Below are 26,962 nucleotides of genomic sequence, written 5' to 3'. Positions count from 1 at the left end.
ATATATTTTTTTTAACTGAAATAGATATCATTTTTCTATGTATTTGAAATTTAGATGTAGCCTACCTACTACTAGAATTCATTTAAGGCATGACTTTATATTTTTATACAAAGATATACATTTCTGTATTTTTGAATGTGTACACTGTAGATTACATAGGGAAACAAATTATATGCTGCCAATTAACTTTCTTCTTCTATTGTATTGTAAAAAAAAAAAAAAAAAAAGGAATAAGACACTTATGACCTCCATTTGCATGTCTATTAAGCCAGGATCATTTTATTGCACACAGAAATTTCAAAAAATATTTTTTAGCCTTTGTCATTTTCCTTTCTTTTTTTTTTAAACAAAATCAGAACAAACTTAACATTGTGGAGAGAAAAAGGACATTTGCAGTGTGCAAACCATGGATTAAATAACATGAATCTGAAGTGCTGTTTTCAACGGTTTTCCTTTCCCCCATTCTCTGGAACAACATTCACAGACCTTCAGTTGCATGCCTGAAAAAATTAAATAAAAATGGTCAACATTTGTGTGACACTCGTAATTGACATTGCACATGAGTAAGGCCAAATATTAAGCTAGAAGACTGTACAGATTTCCTGCCTTACAGAGCTTCATCACTTGGCTGACAGTTCCTTGGCTTGATGAGCCTGAAGTACTGCTACTGCCTCCTCAACCTAAAGAATACAAAAAAAAGCCACAATGATCTAACAAAAACTGACCTCTGAGACTGCATCTTTACTGGCCTTGAGTAATTAGTTTTGACTGGTGGAACCTTAGAGTCCAGGGACTCTGGAGACTCAAGCATGTGCAGTAGTTCAGAGTTGTCAATCTCCAGAAGCATGCCTGTGATCTTTCCCGCAAGTGCAGGATGCAAAGCCTGGATAAGAGGATACAGCCTCTCACCTGAATGGGATGCAAACAATTTAGTCATTTTAATTACAATATGATGTAGTACGTAGAATTTGTGGTTTGTTCCAAGTCTTTTGAAGCCATACAATAACTGAATAGTCATACACTGAAAAGTGTCGGCACTCTAGTCATTTTCTTAACTTTTTCCAGCAGTATTGCTCTAAAGGGGATGAATGTATTCGTTTTCATTGTATAAAAATTGCAGGGATTTGATAAATTGAATAAACTACTTTATTCTGTAGTACAGTAGAGTTTAGCTTCAATTTGTCACAAAATACCTGCCTGTAGGTTTCTAGTAATCCTGAAGGACTTGATTACTTTGGTTCAGGTGCTTCATTGGGGCTAGACAAACTCTGCAGGACAGTGGCCCTTGGACACCCCTGCTGTACTATTTCTAGTAATACCCTCTCTACTGAAGAGTATTGTTATTTTAAGTCACCATCACTTTGATGAGATAAAATTATTCAAAGTGCTCACATCTTCAAACCTAATGTTTAATTGACCGTGTGTGTAAAATACCCAGGAGTTGTTTCTGCTCTTTTAATGGTGCAGCTGCCAGCATTGAGGCAGTAAGGGGCTCCTGGCCTCTCACATGAACTGCCGGCTCTATATTCTGCACCACCTAAAGAAAAAGAAAGCCTGTGTTATTTGTTATTTGCTAGTACACAAATATTTCCCTATTTAACTGCTAAGTGTCAAATCATAACATTGCTAAACTTTTACTTTGTTTATTTTTGTTTCTTTTCTGTAGATATTTAGTTTTTACAGTGTTTTACACTTTAATCTGCACATATTCGATGAGGTAAGAGCAAACACCTGTTTGCATCTTTTTTGTATGTTTTGCTATTGTTTTGAGCCATAAGTGGCAGACGTCATGTATGCGGAAAGCAGAGCGGGGCTGGGAGCCATGAGAGACGGCATGAGGCCAGTGATTGATGAGCGCAACCTGCGCGCCAGGCCTGCTGCCGTCCGCCATGATGGGAAGGAGCAGGCAGACAGAGGGAACAGGGAGATTGCTGCCGGGCTGGCTTAGCCATCACAGGCCACCAAGAGGCGGAGGTGTGTCGACCGTCCACCCAGTACCATCGCATGGCACCGTGAATGAGAGCCTCTCGGCTGGTTGAGAATCGAGCGACAGTGTGTCCGTGACCAAGATTTTTTTCCCCTCTCTCGTCTCTTTCGCTCCTCATGCTTCCGTCTCCTTTTCTTTCGGCTCATCTGTCCTTACCCCCAGGTGCCACGGCCGCCGTGACTGGGGGGGTGGGTGTGGGAGAGAGCAGTCTCGGGAGTACCCTCATATATTCCAAGCAGGGCAGGTCCGAGAGCCGTGAGAGAGCAGCACAAGGCCGGTGGCATGATTGATGATGAGGGTCACCTGCGCACCGTACCGGTCTTGTTTTGTTTATGTGTGAGTGGCATTCATCTGTGATGGATAAAGGTACTTTCTTTTTGTGTTTGTTTATTTTGGAATTAAAGTATGTTAAGCATTCACCGGTTCCCGCATCCTTCTTTCCATAACAACATACCTTGTTTACAATGTAAAATATAGAGTTAATATTGTGTCATAATTAAACAAACAAATCCAGTATTTTGCAAACAAACTCGATCTGCTTTGCAAAGGAAAACTCGACTCGCAAACAAACAGAAAGCAATGTGCAAGTACAAAGGTCAATTTGAGCGAAAATGCAGTGGAGTAACACGTATGCATTGTGTTTTGCAAATATAAATAAATGAGCCTAGATAATATTTCACAAATAAATACAAACCATCCTACAAATTGGCTTTATGCCCAGCTGCACTACTTCCTGAACTTCAGCCAGCTCCTTGTTTCCTGTCTGCCATTATTGGACAAATTGATTAATTCCGGTGTGCCTGACCTCAGTAGTCACGGCAACAATAATCAGGCACACCTGAATTAATCAATTTGCCCAATAATGGCAGACAGGAAACAAGGAGCTGGCTGAAGTTCAGGAAGTAGTGCAGCTGGGCATAAAGCCAATTGCATGTAACCTTTGAACAAATACCAAATCTAGTGCATACAAATGCATATCTGTCTGTTATGATTGTGAGACACTTGGCTTTTTATGAGATCTCTCGGCTCGATTTTCTCACGAATGTGTCCAGGCAGATTTTCTCACAAATGCAGTTGAGCAACTTCCTCTTCTAAAACAATAGATGGCGCTAAGATAGGGGATTAATTTAGCGCTAGTCTCCCGGGAGAAGCACTGATTTGAAACGCGTTTGCCTTTGCCTACAGCTGTGGAAAATGGCTGGTGAACAGGCGAGTTTCTGTCTTACTTTATCTATAATTAACCTTTTTGAGGTTTTCTTTTGCAAAATGTTTATTACATATCTAGACAGAAATCCAAATTAGCACTTAGTAGCACTTCACTCTCTCTAGGATAGGGGAATCTATAAGCTGAAAACTCTGCCATCATATGTTGCTTTTTTAAATTTTTCCTTTAAAAAAAAAAAGTGGTTGTTACTGTGCGACGCCATTGACATGTCTAGCATTCTGTCAGCGATGAGGGTTTCACATGTCATAAATGCAGGGAAACACAGGCTGACAGAGAAGATTTCCGAACTAGAGACTCATCTAAACTTTAATCGAGGATAGTAAGAATGCAACTGCTTTAGATACTGTAAGAATACTTTGGATGAGACTAGATTAGCGAACCCCGTACATTATTCGGTTCCGGCTGTAGAGCCCGCGCGGCAGGGCAACTGGGTGACTGCAAGACGGCATTTTCTAAACTATTTAATGTCGTAAAGTGAGCAGGATATATTAAAATGAAGCACATGCTACTCTTGGGAGTTATCATTGGGAAGCGTGGCATTAGCTTTCACGGTTACGCTGATAATACTCAGCTCTATATTTCTTCACATCCTCAACGAAACTTTCCAATTCACAAAATTAACAATGCATAGTGGATATAAAACAAAATGAGTGACTAGTAATTTCCTACTACTAAATTCTAAAAAAAAAAAAAAAAAAAAAAAAAACTAAAGGCAGGGTGGCGGTGCCGCCAGCTTTGGCCCTTCATCGCTGCTCGCAGCTATATATATATATATATATATATATATATATATATATATATATATATATATATATATATATATATATACATACAGTGAGGAAAATAAGTATTTGAACACCCCGCTGTTTTGCAAGTTCTCCCACTTAGAAATCATGGAGGGGTCTGAAATTGTCATCGTAGGTGCATGTCCACTGTGAGAGACATAATCTAAAAGAAAATATCCAGAAATCACAATATATGATTTTTTAACTATTTATTTGTATGATACAGCTGCAAATAAGTATTTGAACACCTGTCTATCAGCTAGAATTCTGACCCTCAAAGACCTGTTAGTCTGCCTTTAAAATGTCCACCTCCACTCCATTTATTATCCTAAATTAGATGCACCTGTTTGAGGTCGTTAGCTGCATAAAGACATCTGTCCACCCCATACAATCAGTAAGAATCCAACTACTAACATGGCCAAGACCAAAGAGCTGTCCAAAGACACTAGAGACAAAATTGTACACCTCCACAAGGATGGAAAGGGCTACGGGGAAATTGCCAAGCAGCTTGGTGAAAAAAGGTCCACTGTTGGAGCAATCATTAGAAAATGGAAGAAGCAAAACATGACTGTCAATCTCCCTCGGACTGGGGCTCCATGCAAGATCTCACCTCGTGGGGTCTCAATGATCCTAAGAAAGGTGAGAAATCAGCCCAGAACTACACGGGAGGAGCTGGTCAATGACCTGAAAAGAGCTGGGACCACCGTTTCCAAGGTTACTGTTGGTAATACACTAAGACGTCATGGTTTGAAATCATGCATGGCACGGAAGGTTCCCCTGCTTAAACCAGCACATGTCAAGTCCCGTCTTAAGTTTGCCAATGACCATTTGGATGATCTAGAGGAGTCATGGGAGAAAGTCATGTGGTCAGATGAGACCAAAATAGAACTTTTTGGTCATAATTCCACTCGCCGTGTTTGGAGGAAGAAGAATGATGAGTATCATCCCAAGAACACCATCCCTACTGTGCATGGGGGTGGTAGCATCATGCTTTGGGGGTGTTTTTCTGCACATGGGACAGGGCGACTGCACTGTATTAAGGAGAGGATGACCGGGGCCATGTATTGCGAGATTTTGGGGAACAACCTCCTTCCCTCAGTTAGAGCATTGAAGATGGGTCGAGGCTGGGTTTTCCAACATGACAATGACCCGAAGCACACAGCCAGGATAACCAAGGAGTGGCTCTGTAAGAAGCATATCAAGGTTCTGGTGTGGCCTAGCCAGTCTCCAGACCTAAACCCAATAGAGAATCTTTGGAGGGAGCTCAAACTCCATGTTTCTCAGCGACAGCCCAGAAACCTGACTGATCTAGAGAAGATCTGTGTGGAGGAGTGGGCCAAAATCCCTCCTGCAGTGTGTGCAAACCTGGTGAAAAACTACAGGAAACGTTTGACCTCTGTAATTGCAAACAAAGGCTACTGTACCAAATATTAACATTGATTTTCTCAGGTGTTCAAATACTTATTTGCAGCTGTATCATACAAATAAATAGTTAAAAAATCATACATTGTGATTTCTGGATTTTTTTTTTTTAGATTATGTCTCTCACAGTGGACATGCACCTACGATGACAATTTCAGACCCTCCATGATTTCCAAGTGGGAGAACTTGCAAAATAGCAGGGTGTTCAAATACTTATTTTCTTCACTGTATATATATATACACACACACACTCACCTAAAGGATTATTAGGAACACCATACTAATACTGTGTTTGACCCCCTTTCGCCTTCAGAACTGCCTTAATTCTACGTGGCATTGATTCAACAAGGCGCTGAAAGCATTCTTTAGAAATGTTGGCCCATATTGATAGGATAGCATCTTGCAGATGATGGAGATTTGTGGGATGCACATCCAGGGCACGAAGCTCCCGTTCCACCACATCCCAAAGATGCTCTATTGGGTTGAGATCTGGTGACTGTGGGGGCCATTTTAGTACAGTGAACTCATTGTCATTTCCAAGAAACCAATTTGAAATGATTCGAGCTTTGTGAAATGGTGCATTATCCTGCTGGAAGTAGCCATCAGAGGATGGGTACATGGTGGCCATAAAGGGATGGACATGGTCAGAAACAATGCTCAGGTAGCCCGTGGCATTTAAACGATGCCCAATTGGCACTAAGGGGCCTAAAGTGTGCCAAGAAAACATCCCCCACACCATTACACCACCACCACCAGCCTGCACAGTGGTAACAAGGCATGATGGATCCATGTTCTCATTCGGTTTACGCCAAATTCTGACTCTACCATCTGAATGTCTCAACAGAAATCGAGACTCATCAGACCAGGCAACATTTTTCCAGTCTTCAACTGTCCAATTTTGGTGAGCTCTTGCAAATTGTAGCCTCTTTTTCCTATTTGTAGTGGAGATGAGTGGTACCCGGTGGGGTCTTCTGCTGTTTTAGCCTATCCGCCTCAAGGTTGTGCGTGTCGTGACTTCACAAATGCTTTGCTGCATACCTCGGTTGTAACGAGTGGTTATTTCAGTCAAAGTTCCTCTTCTATCAGCTTGAATCAGTCGGCCCATTCTCCTCTGACCTCTAGCATCAACAAGGCATTTTCGCCCACAGGACTGCCGCATACTGGATGTTTTTCCCTTTTCACACCATTCTTTGTAAACCCTAGAAATGGTTGTGCATGAAAATCCCAGTAACTGAGCAGATTGTGAAATACTCAGACCGGCCCATCTGGCACCAACAACCATGCCACGCTCAAAATTGCTTAAATCACCTTTCTTTCCCATTCTGACATTCACTTTGGAGTTCAGGAGATTGTCTTGACCAGGACCACACCCCTAAATGCATTGAAGCAACTACCATGTGATTGGTTGATTAGATAATTGCATTAATGAGAAATTGAACAGGTGTTCCTAATAATCCTTTAGGTGAGTGTATATATAAAAAAAACAAGCCGGCGGCACCGCCACCCCGGTGCCTTTAGGGTTATTGTGCACGTCGTGCAAAAACGTAACCCTGCTTTGACTGTCGAAAAGAAGTGTGTTGTAGAGCTTGCATCAGTGTGGGCTCTGCAAAAGTGCGCATCGAGGGCATATATCATATCAAGTATGCATGAGCAACCTTCTGAAACCTAAAATGAAAAATGAGACACCCTACAGATGGTCTCATGGATTTAACGGACACATGAAATAAGCACACAAGACTGAAAATCTGCCGAACGGCTCTGGTAGTTCTGCTTCAGCACTGATGATGTTGTAGGAAAAGTGCACTCTAGTTGGTCTGGATTATTCTGGATTTTTTATTTTATACAGAAATAAATTATTTATAATTCAGATGAGAATAAAGTTAGTGTTGATTAAAATGAAGGAAAACATTGATTGTATTGATCTCAAATATAGCACATTAATTTTAAATTCATTTAGGTTCAATTACCAAACATACAATCTTTATTTAATTTATATATATATATATACACACAGTTTAAAAGCAAAAGATCTCTCTCTCTATAGCTCACTCTCTCACACACAGTTCGATCGCGCCCGCGCCTCTGTCTCTCTCTCTCTCTCTTGCGCGCACACACACACACACACACACTCCAGCATTGCAATCTTGACATCGCAGCCTGTTCATTATGCTGCGTTCACACCAAACGCGAATAGAATCATTATACTCTTTTGTTGAAGTGTTTTCCATGAAGAATAATAGGCTATTGAACTCAGAATTCAAGCAATCGGCCCCAGAAAAGGCGTTAATTTTGAAATGAAACTAACGGCTGCACGGGCATTCATGACGGTGCGCGCCCACGGTGAGGGACGAGCAGAACAGAGTGAACGTTGTTTAGTTCATTCCTACTTCCATAGGAATTAATTGAAAAAGCTTGCTCTACTCTGCACCATTATTAATGTCTTGTGCGGACTTCCACATTATACTTTCGCTTTCAAGTTAGTGTTTTTAAACCCCCCAGCGGTGTCACATGTTGATTAACCGGTGGGAAAATATTCCCATAGTAACATCCCTAATATATAAATATATATAAATTCAATAGGCCTACCTGATTTTGAACACAAGAGGGCAGTATAGCACTATATATGATTTGGATTATTATTATTTTTGACTAAACAACCATTCTGGCTGTTTTTAAACTTAAAAATAATTCTTAAATTGAAAAAAAAGGAATAAAATGGGTTTAGTTCTAATATAATTTTATATAAAAATAAATGGTGTATAATTACATTTTAGAAAGATATGAGACATGCCCTGATTCTTTTTTTGACATTACTTTAATCCCTCGACCATAGCAAAACCGTTTGAGATATTCAATATCCGTTCACAATTTAGCATCTTCAATGTATTTTCATCATGTTGAAAAAGTTTGGCATGAATAAAATAAACTACTTAGGAGTAGCTAAAAACTCAGAATCTGAAATTCACATTCAAACCAAAATATCTGACTTCCTGTTGGTCGTAGCTAATTACGGTAAATTAGAAAGTTGTCCGGCTCGAAGAGTACAATATACATATCGAGTTTTGTTACTGTAGATAAAACTAACCCCCCCACTTTTGTCAAAAGCATTTAGAAAGTGACACTTCCTGCTGCCAGTTGGTGGCGCTATAACTTTGACTCACAATAGTCACATCCATGTGACCGGCCTCTTACAGCGAACACACTGCTGAAGTTTAATCAAGATCAGTTAATGTATGAAGAAGTTATTATTCGCCATAAATTATTCGCCATAAATTTGTTTCCTCGCCACGGCCAAACCGTTCGAGATATCAAAAATCCCCTAGCAATTTTTCATCCTCAATGTCTTGACTTCTTTTATATATATATAAAAACAAGCCGGTGGCACCGCCACCCCGGTGCCTTTAGGTTTACTGTGCATGACGGGCAATAACGTAACCCCGCTTTGACTGTTGAGAAGATGTGTGCTGTAGAGCTTGCATTGGTGTGGGCTCTGCAAAAGTGTGCATTGAGGGCACATATCAACCACAAAGTATATGTGAGCAACCTTCTTAAACCTAAAATTAAAAACGAGACACCCTACGGTCTCATGGACTTAATGGACACATGAAATAAGTACACAAGATTGAAAGTTATATGAAGTGTGCCATTTTGTTTAAAGCTTTGTTCAATTTATATGGTTAATCATTTTACACAACAAATGGATAAAGTATTATTTTAACTTTTAAAAAACTATTAACGTTTTTTAGTACTCATCCATTACACAACAAATTTTTTTTTTCATAGACGAAACACAACATAATTCTGGTTTATAGTATATTCGTGTTCGAAGGTGTCATGCTCCTCGTACGTTCCTGAAAAGTACAAAGTACGAACGCAGTGCTTTCCATCTTGAGACTCAGCGGGGAGCGCGCTCTGGACTACCACGAAGTGCTGAAGGCGCCTGCGAACTTTTGGCATTCTACCAGCTATATATATATATATATATATATATATATATATATATATATTTCTTTTCTTTTTTCCAAAATATTCATATAACCCATATCTTTTAAATGTATTGTTTGCTTTAAATTAAATTAAGATTGTATGTTTGGTAATTGAACCTAAATGAATTTAAAATTAATGTGCTATATTTCAGATCAATATATTTGTTTTCCTACCCAACAGAGAAATCCCCCTCCCCTCACCACACACAAACACACAGAATGGCAGGGTGCACTCTCTCTGTCAGAGAGAGACAGAGAGAGACAAAATCCACATTCAAACCACAATATCTGACTTTCTGTTGGTCGGAGCTAATGAGTGTAAATTAGAAAGTTGTTTGGCTTGACGAGAACAATATACACGCCAAGTTTTGTAACTGTCGGTAAAACTAAGTTATAACATACTTTATGTGTCCTTTTTTAGTCATAAAATTCATTTCCTCGCCACGGCCAAACCGTTCGAGATATCAAAAATCCGTCCGCAATTTAGCATCCTCAATGTCTTGACTTCATGCACACCGAGTTTGGTGGTGATTGTAATTTGATGTATTCCTCCTAGGAAATTCATTCAAAGCATGCGTTTACCAAACAACCCATAATAGCCGACTTCCTGTTGGGCTGGCGTAAACCTTGACCGAGGGAAAGTTGTTCGGCCCAATGAGATCTATATGTGTACTGAGTTTCATATTAATTCATGCAAGCGTGTTTGATCTATGGACCAAGTTTTGGGGACCCCGTTCAAGGGGGCGCTGTTGAGCACCCCTGCCACGCCCGGCTACCAGCTTCAGCCCGGCCCTGATGGCTGTGGGCTCTGACCTGTGTGCAAAGTTTCAAGAGTTTTCAAGAACGTTAAGGGCCCCAAAAGCCCCTGAAACCTTGAACACCATTAAAATAATAGACAAATTCCCCAACCCCACACACAGAGACAGAGGGAGAGGGAGGGAGAAAATTCTCCTGAAAATCACATTCAAACCAAAATATCTGACTTCCTGTTGGTCGGAGCTAATGACTGTAAATTAGAAAGTTGTCCGGCTCGAGGAGAACAATAGACATACCAATTTCTGTTTCTGTAGGTAAAACTAATACCCCATTTTTGACTAAAAGGTGGCGCTACTGAGCCCCTCACCACGCCCGTTTCTGAAACTTTGCAGATGTCTACTGGCTAATAAATGTGACATGTCTGTCGAGTTTCATGCAATTTCAAGCATGCTAAGAGTCTCAAAAGCATAAAACAAGAATATTAAAGTTTGATGCGTTGCCACGGCAACAGTATCAAAGATATCAAGAATCCATTCACAGGTCTACATCTGCCGTATGTTTACATTATACAGATGAAGTTTGAAGCAAATCGGGTAAAAATAAGAGGGTGATTTCAAAGCATTTTGAAAGTGACACTTCCTGCTGCCAGTTGGTGGCGCTATGACTTTGACTCACAATAGTCACATCCATGTGATCGGCCTCTTACAGCGAACACACTGCTGAAGTTTTATTAAGATCAGTTAATGCATGGAGAAGTTATAACACACTTCCTGTTTCCATTATTCGCCATAAATTCGTTTCCTCGCCACGGCCAAACCGTTCGAGATATCAAAAATCCGTTTACAATTTGGGATCCTCAATGTCTTGACTTCATGCACACCGAGTTTGGCGATGATTGAATGAATTCCCTAGGAGAAGTGTTTCAAATGCCAGAGCATGCGTTTCCAAACAACCCTAAATAGCCGACTTCCTGTTGGGCTGGCGTAAAAAGTAAATGCACGAAGAATATATGAACCGATGAGATCTATATGTGTACCAAGTTTCAAATTATTACATGCAAGCATGTTTGATTTATAGACCCAGTTTTCGGAGCCCGTTCCAGGGGGCGCTGTCGAGCCCCCCTGCCACGCCCGGGTACCAGCTTCAGCCCGGCCCTGATGGCCGCGGGTTCTAACCCGTGTGCAAAGTTTCAAGAGTTTGAGCAGATTAAGAGCCCCAAAAGTGCCCGAAAGGTTGACCGAAAAAGAATAATAATAATAATAAAATATAGCTGCGAGCAGCGATTACGGGCCCAAGCCGGTGGCACCACAACCCCGGTGCCTTTAGGTAACTAAAGGCACCGGGGTGGCGGTACCGCCGCCTTTGGCCCTTCATCGCTGCTCGCAGCTATATATATATATAAATATATATATATATATATATAAAGCCGGTGGCACCGCCACCCTGGTGCCTTTAGGGTTATTGTGCACGACGTGCAAAAAAACGTAACCCTGCTTTGACTGTCAAAAAGAAGTGTGCTGTAGAGCTTGCATTGGTGTGGGCTCTGCAAAAGTGCGCATCTTGGGCACATATCAATCACAAAGTTTGCGTGAGCAACCTTCTGAAAGGTCAGGTCTACATCTGCCGTGTGTTTACATTATAGTAGTGAAGTTTGAAGCAAATCAGGTAAAAATAAGAGGGTGATTTCAAATCATTTTGAAAGTGACACACTTCCTGCTGCCAGTTGGTGGCGCTATAACCGGGGTTGCAGTGCCACCGGCTTGGGCCCGTAATCGCTGCTCGTCGCCATAAATATATATATATGTGACCCGTCACGGAAACCAGGGACACAAGTCGGCAGCACAACTTGCGAGCAAAATGAGAAAGAAGCGTTTTTTTCCAAAATTGGTGATTTTCGCTTTTTTGCAGAATCTGTTAGTTGAGATCATGAAGAAGCCTCTCCATGTTTGAGATAACAGTATTGGTATATTTAAAAGCGTACATTTTGAGGTTGAAATCGGCTTGTTTTTCGGAGATTCTAGCATGCAGTAGGGGCGTGTCATTGTCTGTGTGTATTTCCATACTGAATAGCCGCCGGCGCTTTTGCCCCCGCCCCCCAACAGCGTGGCTACTTATTATGCAGCACTCTGGCCGGCTGGCTCTGTCTGATATCAAAATTCAATGAAGATCGATGCCGCAAAGATTGTCGCAGACGAGCTGAACCGTGGCAGTTACACCGAAAATGTTTTCGCCGCACTTTGTGGGCTCGGGAAACTGAACCGGAGGTATGGGCGCGGCGCGCGCGCCCTCGGTGCTTGAATACGGCGGCTCGGCTCGCTGACAGCGGTGGCTAACTGTTTCATATGTGACGTCCCGATTGCTTTGAATGGGGAACGTTTTGTGAACAGGGAACAGACTTAATGGACTGGCAACAATCTCCATAGAACATGAACTGGCACAGAGAATCGAAATAGAGGATGCAGTTAAGACCTTTGCTGCGATGAAGGCCTGCTGTGCCCGTTTCTGAAACGTAAGTTAAGCTTTATTTGCTCCTTAGTCGTTATGTAAGATGCTGAACCTGCTGATGATATAATGTGCTTGCGGACATTTCATTTGTGTGTGTATACGCACATAAGAAAGTGGTGTAAAGAGATTTGCAACAGTAATCTGAGGAGGAAATATGATTGTTTGGAAAATTCCTGTCATGACTGCTTAAATAAAAATGCCAGCAGCCATTTACCTCCTGCATAAACTTTAATATTGTTGACATTTTGGGCACACGCACGTTGCGCACTATTTGCGTTATATGTAGGCCTATGGCTTATTGGTCTTTGTGTGTTGTTGCTGGTTTTGCGTTATATGTATATGGCATATTGGTCTTTGTGTGTTGTTGCTGGTTTTGCGTTATATGTATATGGCATATTGGTCTTTGTGTGTTGTTGCTGGTAAACGTTGCAAATAGAGGGGCAGCACAATTGTTTTTCGCCTAGAGCGGCAGAAGTGCATTCGCCGGTCCTGGGGGTGAGTTTGCATTAAACATTAAAGTTTGTCGTTTTGTTTTAATTCTAAGAACACGTACATGTTATCTCATGTTTAGTCTGTTTAGACCTTCCCATACCTACCTATTGTTATTAGCTAGCTCAGGAAAGAAAAAAAAGCTGTAAAGCACAGGGGGAGCTTTACAGGGGGTATGGCTTATCTAAATTAGATGTAAATGAGCCCTATTGTCACTCCCAGCAGCAGAGAGAGGTGAGAACTGCACATCTTTCGAGGCGGTTTTCTCCACTTTTAGTTTTTTTGAGTGCCTAACTTCAAATGGCTACAACTTCTCCAAATATTATCAGATTTCCATGTGTTACACATCGTTGGAAAGCTTGGAGACCACACTTTCAGAATCTGTGAATAACTCAAAATGCTCCAGAACGACTTGTGTCCCTAGTTTCCGTAACTGGTCACATATACACTCACCCGCCACTTTATTAGGTACCCCATGCTAGTAACGGGTTGGCCCCCCTTTTGCCTTCAGAACTGCCTCAATTCTTCGTGGCATAGATTCAACAAGGTGCTGGAAGCATTCCTCAGGGAGTTTGGTCCATATTGACATGATGGCATCACACAGTTGCCGCAGATTTGTCGGCTGCACATCCATGATGCGAATCTCCCGTTCCACCACATCCCAAAGATGCTCTATTGGGTTGAGATCTGGTGACTGTGGAGGCCATTTTAGTACAGTGAACTCATTGTCATGTTCAAGAAACCAATTTGAAATGATTAGAGCTTTGTGACATGGTGGAAGTAGCCATCAGAGGATGGGTACATGGTGGCCATAAAGGGATGGACATGGTCAGAAACAATGCTCAGGTAGGCCGTGGCATTTAAACGATGCCCAATTGGCACTAAGGGGCCTAAAGTGTGCCAGGAAAACATCCCCCACACCATTACACCACCACCACCAGCCTGCACAGTGGTAACAAGGCATGATGGTTCCATGTTCTCATTCTGTTTACGCCAAATTCTGACTCTAACATCTGAATGTCTCAACAGAAATCGAGACTCATCAGACCAGGCAACATTTTTCCAGTCTTCAACTGTTCAATTTTGGTGAGCTCTTGCAAATTGTAGCCTCTTTTTCCTATTTGTAGTGGAGATGAGTGGTACCCGGTGGAGTCTTCTGCTGTTGTAGCCCATCCGCCTCAAGGTTGTGCGTGTTGTGGCTTCACAAATGCTTTGCTGCATACCTCGGTTGTAACGAGTGGTTATTTCAGTCACTGTTGCCCTTCTATCAGCTCGAACCAGTCTGGCCATTCTCCTCTGACCTCTGGCATCAACAAGGCATTTCCGCCCACAGAACTGCCGCTCACTGGATGTTTTTTCTTTTTCGGACCATTCTCTGTAAACCCTAGAGATGGTTGTGCGTGAAAATCCCAGTAGATTAGCAGTTTCTGAAATACTCAGACCAGCCCTTCTGGCACCAACAATCATGCCACGTTCAAAGTCACTCAAATCACCTTTCTTCCCCATACTGATGCTCGGTTTGAACTGCAGGAGATTGTCTTGACCATGTCTACATGCCTAAATGCACTGAGTTGCCGCCATGTGATTGGCTGCTTAGAAATTAAGTGTTAACGAGCAGTTGGACAGGTGTACCTAATAAAGTGGCCGGTGAGTGTATATATATATATATATATATACACACACACACACACACACACACACATATATATATATATATGTGTATATTTATGTAAAGATACAGAGAATATTACTTGCTTTACCTGATTAGAATGCTACCTTGAAAAACAATAATTTAAATTAAATCTCACCCAAAAGAGAAATCCCCCTGCCACCTCCCCACACAGGATTGTCCTCAGAGCACTAATCTGTTTATTTTTAAGTTACACATTCTACATTGATTAAAAAAGAAACATCAAAAGTGTTTTTAGTCAGAGTATTATTTTATACAGAAAGAAAAATATTTGTAATTCAGATGAGGATGAGGTTAGTGTTTTAAAATTACAAAAGGAAAACAAATATATTGAAATATAGCACATGAATTTTAAATTCATTCAGCTTCAATTACCAATACAATCTTACTTTTATTTAAAGCAAACTATACATTTAAAAGATGGGGGTTATATGCATATTTTGTCATTTAAAAAAATACAAAATTGTTATGCAAAAAGACAAGGACTTAGATATTTCTTTATCCTTTAATGCAGGAAAAATCATACAGCCAGCCACACACACACACAGAGAGAATGGCAGGGGGCACAAGAAATCCATTCAAACTACAATATCTGACTTTCTGTTGCTCAGAGCTAATGACTTTAAATTAGAAAATTGATCGGCTTGATGAAAACAATATGCGTGGCAAGTTTTGTAACTGTAGGTAAAACGAGCAAAGTTATAACACACTTTATGTGTCATTTTTTAGTCATAAAATGAATTTCCTCGCCACGGCCAAACCGTTCGAGATATCAAAAATCCGTCTGGAATTTAGCATCCTCAATGTCTTGACTTCATGCTGACCGAGATTGGTTGGAATCCGATCAATTCCCAAGGAGAATTAAATCGAATTTCAGGGGTATGCATTTCCAAACAAACCATAATAGCCGGCTTCCTGTTGGGCTGTCGTAAAACAACCCAAAGAGATCTATAAGTGTACCGAGTTTCATATTATTACATGCAAGTGTGTTTGACTTATGGAAAAATGTTCGAATCCCAGTCCAAGGGGCGCTGTCGAGCCGCCCTGCCACGCCCGGGTACCAGCTTCAGCCCGGCCCTGATGGCCGCGGGTTCTGACCCGTGTGCAAAGTTTCAAGAGTTTTAGAGGATGTTAAGGGCCCCAAAAGCCCCCGAAACCTTGAACAACAATAATTAAAAGCTTTCTCACTCAAACAGACACATCCCCCTCCCCCCACAGACACAGAGGTATGCAGAGAGTGGGAGAGAGGGAGAGAGATTACTCCAAAACATCCACATTCAAACCAAAATATCTGACTTCCTGTTATTCGGAGCCAGAATCTGTCAATTAGAAAGTTGTCCGGCTTGATCTGAACAATATGCCTACCGAGTTTTATGATTGCATGTAAAACTATGAAACTAACCCTCTCACTTTTGTCAATATGTGGCGCTACTTAGCCCCTGCACCACGTCCGTTTCTAGCACATGTCTACTGGCTAATAAATGTGATCTGTCTGTCGAGTTTCATGCAATTTCAAGCATGCTAAGAGTCTCAAAAGCATCCTAAAAGAATTTTAAAGTTTGATGCGTTGCCACGGCAACAGTATCAAATATATCAAGAATCCATTCACAGGTTTACATCTGCCGTGTGTTTACATTATACACAAAGTTTGAAGCAAATCGGGTAAAAATAAGAGGGTTATTTCAAAGCATTTTGAAAGTGACACTTCCTGCTGCCAGTTGGTGGCGCTATAACTTTGACTCACAATAGTCACATCCATGTGATCGGCCTCTTACAGCGAACACACTGCTGAAGTTTCATCAATATCAATTAATGCATGGAGAAGTTATAACACACTTCCTGTTTCACGTTTCTCGCTATAATTTCGTTTCCTCACCACGGCCAAACCGTTCGAGATATCAAAAATCCCCTGTCAATTTTTCATCCTCAATGTATTGACTTCATGCTGACCGAGTTTTGTGCCATTTCTTTGAATTCGGACCAAGTTTTTGGACCCCGTTCCAGGGGGCGCTGTCGAGCCCCCCTGCCACGCCCGGGTACCAGCTTCAGCCCGGCCCTGATGGTCGCGGGTTCTGACCAGTGTGCAAAGTTTCAAGAGTTTTCGGGCACGTTAAGGGCCCCAAAAGTGCCCGAATAGTCGTAAAAAAAAAAAAAAATATAGCTGCGAGCAGCGATTACGGGCCCAAGCCGGTGGCACCGCAACCCCGGTGCCTTTAGTTACCTAAAGGCACCGGGGTGGCGGTGCCGCCGGCTTTGGCCCTTCATCGCTGCTCGCAGCTATATTTATATATATATATATATATATATATATATATATATATATATATATATATATATATTAGGGGTGTAAATCGGACAGTTAATCACGATACGATACGATATCGATTCTCTCAGCCAGCGATACGATATTTGCCGATACCTCAAACAATTCTACGATTCGATTACGATTCGATTCGATTCAGGGCTATATCGATCGATTAATCGATATTATGTGTCAAGTGTACACAACCAGTTAACTCACAATACATCCAAAAATATATAACAAGAAAGTTTATTTAAACTCTTTTAAAATTGCACACCCTCTCCCAATTGGGACATTTACAAGTTGTTTGTTACAAGTAAAAAAAAAAACACGATATATGAAAATGAACAAGAACGGAGTTATCTGTTTTTGAACTATTCTGTTATATTAAAGTTCATTGAAAGGATTTATATTTTTATTGTGTGGCAAAAGCAGATAACTCCACATTTCATGTTTTAGAGTTAAACAAAGCCAAGTATTTGCTATGATACATAATAAAACACTTGGTTAATCTGTGTAACGTTAATCTCCTCAGCTGACATAGACGCCTGTCAAACTTTGTTGTTGTGATTAACGTACACGCGATACAGAGAGCTTTTCACTCACCACTAAACGTGCTGTTTTAGCTAGCTTCCGTGACAAAGTTTCAGCTTTTATTTTACTTTTACGCCCCGAAGAAGATATCACGGCTTCATCAAGTTCGCTGAAATCCATCCTCGATCACTTTTAGTCAGCTTTGACGAAACTCCTCTCAGCTAGCGCGTCTTTTCAAAGTGACAAACAGCCTTGTCACCTGACCTGAATACTGCGCACTGATTTGCTAAAACAGACTTTTCGGGGCTTGTTGTTTCTGCTGTGAAACATGAACTCGAGTCTCGAGATGACAGTGGAAAATACCGGCTTTTGTGACAAAGGGTTCAGTCAATCTTGTCAGGCGTCTATTTCAGCGGAGAGAAGTAACGTGAGGATGTGGAGTGTGTCAAAATAAAGGTACCGTACATCGATATTTTAGGTGTGGTATCGATGCATCGTATCGTTAGACGTTTGATCGATGCATCGATCCATATCGATGTATTGTTACACCCCTAATATATATATATATATATATATATATATATATATAAAAGAAGCCGGTGGCACCGCCACCCCGGTGCCTTTAGGGTTATTGTGCACAACGTGCAAAAACGTAATCCCGCTTTGACTGTCGAAAAGAAGTGTGCTGTAGAGCTTGCATCAGTGTGGGCTCTGCAAAAGTGCGCATCGAGGGCACATATTGTTGCTTCATTATTATCACTCTCAGATATTAGTCCCGCGTCGGCTCGACCGTGTTCAGGGCTTTGCTGAAGGCGCCGGCGAACTTTTGGCACTCTGCCAGCTAGATGCATGATTGTTTCAACTAGGTCTGTTACCCGAACTGGGTGAGGCGGGGCTTTAGTTCTTTGTTGTATTGACCTGCTTCGCCATGTGTAACATCTTTCTCTCTCTCCCTCTCACTCACACACACAGTTCGATCGCGCCCGCGCCCCCTCTCTCTCTCTCTCTCTCACTCACGCACACACACACACACACACAGTTCGATCGCGCCCGCCCCCCCCCCCCCCCCTCTCTCTCTCGCGCGCACACACACACACACACACACACACACACACACTCCAGCATTGCAATCTTGACATCGCAGCCTGTTCATTATGCTGCGTTCACACCAAACGCGAATAGAATCATTATACTCTTTTGTTGAAGTGTTTTCCATGAAGAATAATAGGCTATTGAACTCACAATTCAAGCAATCGGCCCCAGAAAAGGTGCTAATTTTGAAATGAAACTAACGGCTGCACGGGCATTCATAACACACACACAGTTCGATCGCGCCCGCGATCCCTCCCTCCCTCTCTCTCTCGCACTCTCTCTCGCACACACACACACACACACACACACACACACACACACACACACACACACACACACACACACACACACACACACACACACACCAGCATTGCAATCTTGACATGGCAGCTTGTTCATTATGCTGCGTTCACACCAAACGCGATTAGAATCATTATACTCTTTTGTTGTTGTGGTTTCCATGAAGAATAATAGGCTATTGAACTCACAATTCAAGCAATTGGCCCCAGAAAAGGCGCTAATTTTGAAATGAAACTAAAGGCTGCACGGGCATTCATAACGGTGCACGTCCACGGCGATGAGCGAGCAGAACAGAGCGAACGTTTTTTTAGTTCATTCCTACTTCCATAGGAATTCCCTCGAGCGCTCTGCACGTGGCCATTATCAATGTCCGTGTGGACATCCGTATTTAAAAGCTCTCGGTCCCCAGTCACATACCAAATATATGTATAATGTATATATAAATATAATTTTGGACACAAGAGGGCAGTATGGCCCTATGCATAATTTTGTGTTTAAACTAAACTATCACTCGAAGAGCCCCTCCCCCCTCCCCACACAGACACACACACACACACACACACACACACACACACACACACACACACACACACACACACACACACACACACACACACACACACACACACACACACACACACACACACACACACACACACACACACACACAGAGAATGGTCAGAGAGAGACAGAGGGAGAGAAAATGCTTGAAAACATCCTCATTCAAACTAAAATATCTGACTTCGTGTTGGTCGGAACTAATAACTGTAAATTAGAAAGTTGTTTGGCTTGATCCGAGCAATATACGTACCGATTTTTATGATTGTAGGTAAAACTATAAAACTAACCCCCCCACTTTTGTCAAAAGGTGGCGCTACTGAGTCCCTGCACCACGCCCATTTCTGAAACTTTGCACATGTCTACTGGCTAATAAATGTGATCTGTCTGTCAAGTTTCATGCAATTTCAAGCAATTTCAGGCATGCTAAGAGTCTCAAAAGCATAAAAAAAGAATATTAAAATGTGATGCGTTGCCATGGCAACATTATCTAAGATATCAAGAATCCATTCACAGGTCTACATCTGCCGTGTGTTTACATTATAGTAGTGAAGTTTGAAGCAAATCGGGTAAAAATAAGAGGGTGATTTAACCCTCAGAGACCTAAGGGTATTTTTACAATAAATTTTCCGTCTGGTGTTATTCACTAAAAAAGCTTGTAAAACATCAACCCTTTTGTGCACATACAATTGACACACCTCTTTTTTTTCAGGACAAATTGAACTTTTAGCATATTTGTGTTGCATTGATGTCACCTGAATGTAAAATAAGTTATGGGACCACAAAGACAAATGAAAAAATAAATCGGAAATTGAATCACTCAAATATTTTTTGAAATCACACACACAAATAAATAAAAGCTAAGCAAATTTCCTCTGGAAAACAGTTTGTTCATGTCTTTGGAGTCCTGGAGCACAGGAATAAACATTATTACTTGTACAGAACCAAAACTATTTACATTTTTCCAAAAGAATTCCAGGCGTTTTGGGCCTCATGAAATTCACTGGTGCCAAGCCAAAACAGTTCCTATCAGCAATCACAAAGAGGGCCACATCACTAATCTAGTTCCTCATCGGTCAAAAAGCTCTGTTCTCCTGAAAATCCATCATCCTGCATGGCATCAAAAAATGCCAGCGCTGATTTACATCCATTTTTCTTTGTGTTTCTCTGTGAAACGCGCGTCTCTTTGTGCGTCTCTCTCTCCACAATAATATCAGAGCTTGGTTCGTGCGTTCGTGACGCACACCAATGTTTACGACGGATCAGTCTGTAATTGGTCAACAACCATCACGTGAAAACATCACGTGATATCCAAAATGGCAGCTTGCATCGAGCTAGCGGCAAAAATGACGGAATATTTATAAATTATGGACATCAAGAGGCTCATACTTGGATATAAGCGTTTGGATTTATTGCTGAAAAACTCCGAAAGGATGCACAAGTTCCAGGCTGGATAGAAAACCTTCTGTAAAGGCTAGAAAGACACCAAAGACACCACCTGTGATGGCTAGCTCGTTAGCTTTCTGCTGGAAAAAAATAAGAAAATCGATAAAACTTTCATCAAATTATATAAATATTTATCGGAGGTGCCGTGTGACGTCGTGGACGATGCCGTCGGGCTCTGAGGGTTAAAAGCATTTTAAAAAAGTGACACACTTCCTGCTGCCAGTTGGTGGCGTTATAACTTTGACTCACAATAGTCACATCCATGTGATCGGCCTCTTACAGCGAACACACTGCTGAAGTTTCATCAAGATCAGTCAATGTATGAAGAAGTTATAACACACTTCCTGTTTCCATTATTCGCCATAAATTCGTTTCCTCGCCACGGCCAAACCGTTCGAGATATCAAAAATCCCCTGGCAATTTTTCATCCTCAATGTCTTGACTTCATGCTGCCCGAGTTTCGTGCCGTGTGTTTGAATTCTCTAGGAGGAGTATTTCGAATTCCTGAGCATGGGTTTTCCAAACAACCCTAAATAGCCGACTTCCTGTTGGGCTGGGGTAAAAAGTAAGAGCATGAAGGATATATGAACCGATGAGATCTATAAGTGTACCGAGTTTCATATTATTACATGAAAGCGTGTTTGAATTATGGACCAAGTGTTCAAACCCCGTTCCAGGAGGCGCTGTCGAGCCCCCCTGCCACGCCCGGGTACCATCTTCAGCCCGGCCCCGATGGCCGCGGGTTCTGACCCGTGTCAGGGCTCCAGACTGCGACCAAATGGTCGCATTTTGCGACTAAAATTTGAGAGTGTGCGACTGAATTTTACATCCAGTCGCACATGTGCGACCAGTAAATTTGCCTCACGTTAAACGCATGGTTAAGCGTGGAAGGGGCGCGTCAATAAATCCGGAATGAGTGAGTGTGAGCGCGCGTGTCTGTAGGAAGGAGACGGAGACAAATATCACAAGCTGCTATGTGCGTCTGAGCAATGAGCGATCTATCGACTCGTTACCAAGCAGCGAATGCAAACAAAATGAAAGTGGAACGAAAATACGCTACTCATTTATGCTTAACGGACCGTTAATTATTCCGGACCAATAATAGACAGAGCAGCGCATAGCCTTTCTTATGTAGCCTCAATGGAGCAGCGCCCCGAACCATTGACAGTAAAATAGAGACCCGAACTTGCCAGTCGCGGACTCGCGGGCCGATCTCGCTCACGCGACACTGTTACTAGGAGATCCAGTGACGAAATCCATTGAATTCGCCTCAGAATTAATAACATCATCGCTACGAGATCCAGTTAGAAACATTCCGATTCGGCGCAGAGTTCTGTTATAAACCATATCAGATCAAATAGTGCTGACGTGGAAACCAGGAGAAAAACTTATAGAAGGCTTTCAGTCCACAAATCAGCAACATTCACCATGGATTTAGGCTAATGTAGTAAGTAACTCTAACCATAAATATGATGACAGAAATAGTCAGACGCAGCCTACACATCTTTTCTAGCACTTCAAAACTATAATATCATATATAAATGCTTTTTTAAATTTATTTTTTATGTGATGACCAACACATTTTTTTGTTCATCCTTCAAAGATTGTCCAAAAAATAAAAATGTTGAGATGTTGGATAACTCTTATTTAAACTCTTATTTAAACACTTATTTAAAAAAAATACCATTGTAGGATGTTTATTGGCTATGTTCACTCCTTAATATACATTTTTTCACTCCTTTTGTTTTTTAATTAATATTAAGACATTATGAATGATAATAATAACTAAAGTTAATTTCATCTACACCCTAAATTAAGTTTAGTGATTTATTGTCAACCCCAGTGCTACCAGAATTTTCTTTTTTCTTTTTGTAGAACTCAGTGTGAGTTCTCATTTGAGGTGATGCTGCCCTCAAATTTGAGTCTGGAGCCCTGTGAACTTAAAATAAAACTGCATATCGTATATCTGTACGTTAAGTCTCTTTATTATTAAAGAATTTGTCAGTATTACAGTTATTTTGGGGGAAATTTGAATAATTGCATTGCAAGCTGATTTAAGGTGTGCCCCAAAATTTTCTGCTTGTGCTCCTAAAATTCAGTCAGGGGCAACAGCGCTCCTAGTAAAAAAAGTTAGTCTGGAGCCCTGCGTGTGCAAAGTTTCAAGAGTTTTTGAGCACGTTAAGGGCCCCAAAAGTGCCCAAAAGGTAGTAAAATAATAATAATAATAATAAAATATAGCTGCGAGCAGCGATTACGGGCCCAAGCCGGTGGCACCGCAACCCCGGTGCCTTTAGTTACCTAAAGGCACCGGGGTGGCGGTGCCGCCGGCTTTGGCCCTTCATCGCTGCTCGCAGCTATATATATATATATATATATATATATATATATATATATATATAAAAAGCCGGTGGCACCGCCACCCTGATGCCTTTAGGGTTATTGTGCACAACGTGACACAAAATATCTGCTCGCTATCTGCCGATCGGCTCTGGTAGTTCCGCTTCAGCACTGATGATGTTGTAGAAATAGTGTGCTCTGGTTGGTCTGGATTATTCGGATTTTTTATTTTATACAGAAATAAGTTATTTATAATTCAGATGAGAATAAAGTTAGTGTTGATTAAAATGAAGGAAAACAAATATATTGATCTGAAATATAGCACATTAATTTTAAATTTATTTAGGTTCAAAAACCAAACATACAATCTTAATTTAATTTAAAGCAAACAATACATTTAAAATATATGGGTTGTATGCACATTTTTTTATTATAAAAAAAAGATATATATCCAAAAAGACAAGGCCTTAAAGGGTTAAACTAATAAGCACTTTGAATATTCTAAACAGAATAAGCACTAGTCGCTAATGAATAAGTACTAGTACTTAATGGAATAGATACTAGTATCTAAAAAATAAGTACTAGTAGCATGAAAATAGAGACTAGTAGGTTAAAATGATTAAATGTTAAAACGGCTTGCCATATTGGCTCAGAGAGAGAGAGAAAATGACCTTTTAGATACTAGTACCTATTAATAGATACTAGTATTTATTCAATAAATACTAGTACTAAGTCATTAGATACTAGTACCTATTAAATAGATACCAGTACTTATTCATTAGCTACTAATACGCATTCAAAAGAATATCTAAAGAATAAGCACTAGTATCTAAAGAATAGGCACTAGTACTAAAGAATAAGCACTAGTCGCTAATGAATAAGTACTAGTACTTAATGGAATAGATACTAGTATCTAAAAAATAAGTACTAGAAGCATGAAAATAGAGACTAGTAGGTTAAAATGATTAAATGTTAAAACGGCTTGCCATATTGGCTCAGAGAGAGAGAGAGAGAAAATGACCATATTCAAACCAAAATATCTGACTTCCTCTTGGTCTGAGCTAATGACAGTTAATTAGAAAGTTATCCGGCTTGATCTGAACAATATGCGTACCGAATTTTATGATTGTAGGTAAAACTATAAAACTAACCCCCCCACTTTTGTCAAAAGGTGGCGCTACTGAGTCCCTGCACCACGCCCGTTTCTGAAACTTTGCACATGTCTACTGGCTAATAAATGTGATCTGTCTGTCAAGTTTCATGCAATTTTAAGCAATTTCAGGCATGCTAAGAGTCTCAAAAGCATCCAAAAAGAATATTAAAGTTTGATGCGTTGCCATGGCAACAGTATCTAAGACATCAATAATCCTTTCACAGGTCTACATCTGGCGAGTGTCTACATTATACACAAAGTTTGAAGCAAATCGGATAAAAATAAGAGGGTGATTTCAAAGCATTTTGAAAGTGACACTTCCTGCTGCCAGTTGGTGGCGCTATAACTTTGACTCACAATAGTCACATCCATGTGATCGGCCTCTTACAGCGAACACACTGTTGAAGTTTCATCAAAATCAGTTAATGTATGCAGAAGTTATAACACACTTCCTGTTTCCATTATTCGCCATAAATTCGTTTCCTCGCCATGGCCAAACCGTTCAAGATATCAAAAATCCCCTGGCAATTTTTCATCCTCAATGTCTTGACATCATGCTGACCGAGTTTCGTTGCGATTGGTTGAATTCTCTAGGAGGAGTATATCAAATTCCAGGGGCATGCGTTTCCAAACAACCCTAAATAGCCGACTTCCTGTTGGGCTGGCGTAAAACTTAGAGCACGAATGTGTTTCGGCCCGATGACATCTATATGTGTACCGAGTTTCATATTATTACATGTAAGCGTGTTTGATTTATGGACCAAGTTTTCGGACCCCGTTCCAGGGGGCGCTGTCGAGCCCCCCTGCCACGCCCGGGTACCTTCTTCAGCCGGGCCCTGATGGCCGCGGGTTCTGACCCGTGTGCAAAGTTTCAAGAGTTTTTGAGCACGCTAAGGCCCCCAAAAGTGCCCGAATAGTCGTAAAAATAATAATAAATATAAATATAGCTGCGAGCAGCGATTACGGGCCCAAGCCGGTGGCACCGCAACCCCGGTGCCTTTAGTTACCTAAAGGCACCGGGGTGGCGGTGCCGCCGGCTTTGGCCCTTCATCGCTGCTCGCAGCTATATTTATATATATGTATATATATATATATATATATATATATATATATATATAAAAAAAGCCGGTGGCACCGCCACCCTGGTGCCTTTAGGGTTATTGTGCACGACGTGACACAAAATATCTGCTCGCTATCTGCCAAACGGCTCTGGTAGTTCCGCTTCAGCACTGATGATGTTGTAGAAATAGTGCGCTCTGGTTGGTCTGGATTATTCGGGATTTTTTATTTTATACAGAAATAAGTTATTTATAATTCAGATGAGAATAAAGTTAGTGTTGATTAAAATGAAGGAAAACAAATATATTGATCTGAAATATAGAACATTAATTTTAAATTTATTTAGGTTCAATTACCAAACATACAATCTTAATTTAATTTAAAGCAAACAATACATTTAAAATATATTGGTTGTATGCACTTTTTTTTTAATAAAAAAAATATATATATCCAAAAAGACAAGGCCTTAAAGGGTTAAACTCTTGTCACTGTAACAGACACAATCTCTCTCTCTCTCTCTCACACACACACACACACGTCAAGTCACTTCCATTTTAGATGCAATATTGAATAAGCAGAAAAAATCGGATTTTCTGCTCTGAAAATATAAATAAGCATAAAAATTGAATAAGCACTTTTAATATTCTAAACAGAATAAGCACTAGTCGCTAATGAATAAGTACTAGTACTTATTTTTTAGATACTAGTATCTATTCCATTAAGTACTAGTAGCATGAAAATAGAGACTAGTAGGTTAAAATGATAAAATGTTAAAACGGCTTGCCATATTGGCTCAGAGAGAGAGAGAGAGAAAATGACCTTTTAGATACTAGTACCTATTAATAGATAGTACTAGTATTTATTGAATAAATACTAGTACTAAGTCATTAGATACTAGTACCTATTAAATAGATACCAGTACTTATTCATTAGCTACTAATATGTATTCAGAAGAATATCTAAAGAATAAGCACTAGTATCTAAAGAATAGGCACTAGTACTAAAGAATAAGCACTAGTCGCTAATGAATAAGTACTAGTACTTATTGGAATAGATATTAGTATCTAAAAAATAAGTAATAGTAGCATGAAAATAGAGACAATTTCGTTTTTAAAAATATAATTATGTATTTAAAAGTTGCAGAATGGGTTCATTTGGAGACTTCGAAATCAGCAGAGATAGGCAGGCAAATGCAAAACAACATTTGACAAGTTATTGCTTAGCTTCAACACTAATGTTTTTTTCCCCTCCGGTCTCGACTTGGTCTCGGTCTCGACTTGGTCTGTCTTGGTCTTGGTCTCGATACCATCTGGTCTTGGTAGTGTCTTGGTCTCGG

At 40.7% G+C, this 26,962-nt stretch overlaps 1 protein-coding gene across 2 annotated transcripts in view; it reads right to left on the bottom strand.

The window, feature by feature from the left end:
* Positions 1-324: 324 nt before the first annotated feature.
* Positions 325-26,962, bottom strand: part of pabpc1l (poly(A) binding protein, cytoplasmic 1-like) — a 144,592-nt gene continuing 117,954 nt past the window's right edge. Inside the window, exons 13-16 of one of the 2 annotated variants that reach the window (XM_056246739.1) lie at positions 1,435-1,537; positions 779-909; positions 612-680; positions 325-500 (exon numbers count right to left, since the gene is read on the bottom strand). In XM_056246739.1, the coding sequence (XP_056102714.1) occupies positions 621-680; positions 779-909; positions 1,435-1,537 (294 nt within the window). In that variant the 3' untranslated portion in view covers positions 325-500; positions 612-620. The remainder of the gene's footprint in view (positions 501-611; positions 681-778; positions 910-1,434; positions 1,538-26,962) is intronic. The other variant, XM_056246738.1, reaches the window with a different exon arrangement.

This window comes from Rhinichthys klamathensis, unplaced genomic scaffold, assembly GCF_029890125.1.
Source record: "Rhinichthys klamathensis goyatoka isolate OS25496 unplaced genomic scaffold, OSU_Roscu_1.1 h1tg000040l_1, whole genome shotgun sequence".
Lineage (NCBI taxonomy): Eukaryota > Metazoa > Chordata > Actinopteri > Cypriniformes > Leuciscidae > Rhinichthys > Rhinichthys klamathensis.
Note: the sequence above shows the minus strand (reverse complement) of the source record. Positions and strands in the feature narration are given on the sequence as shown.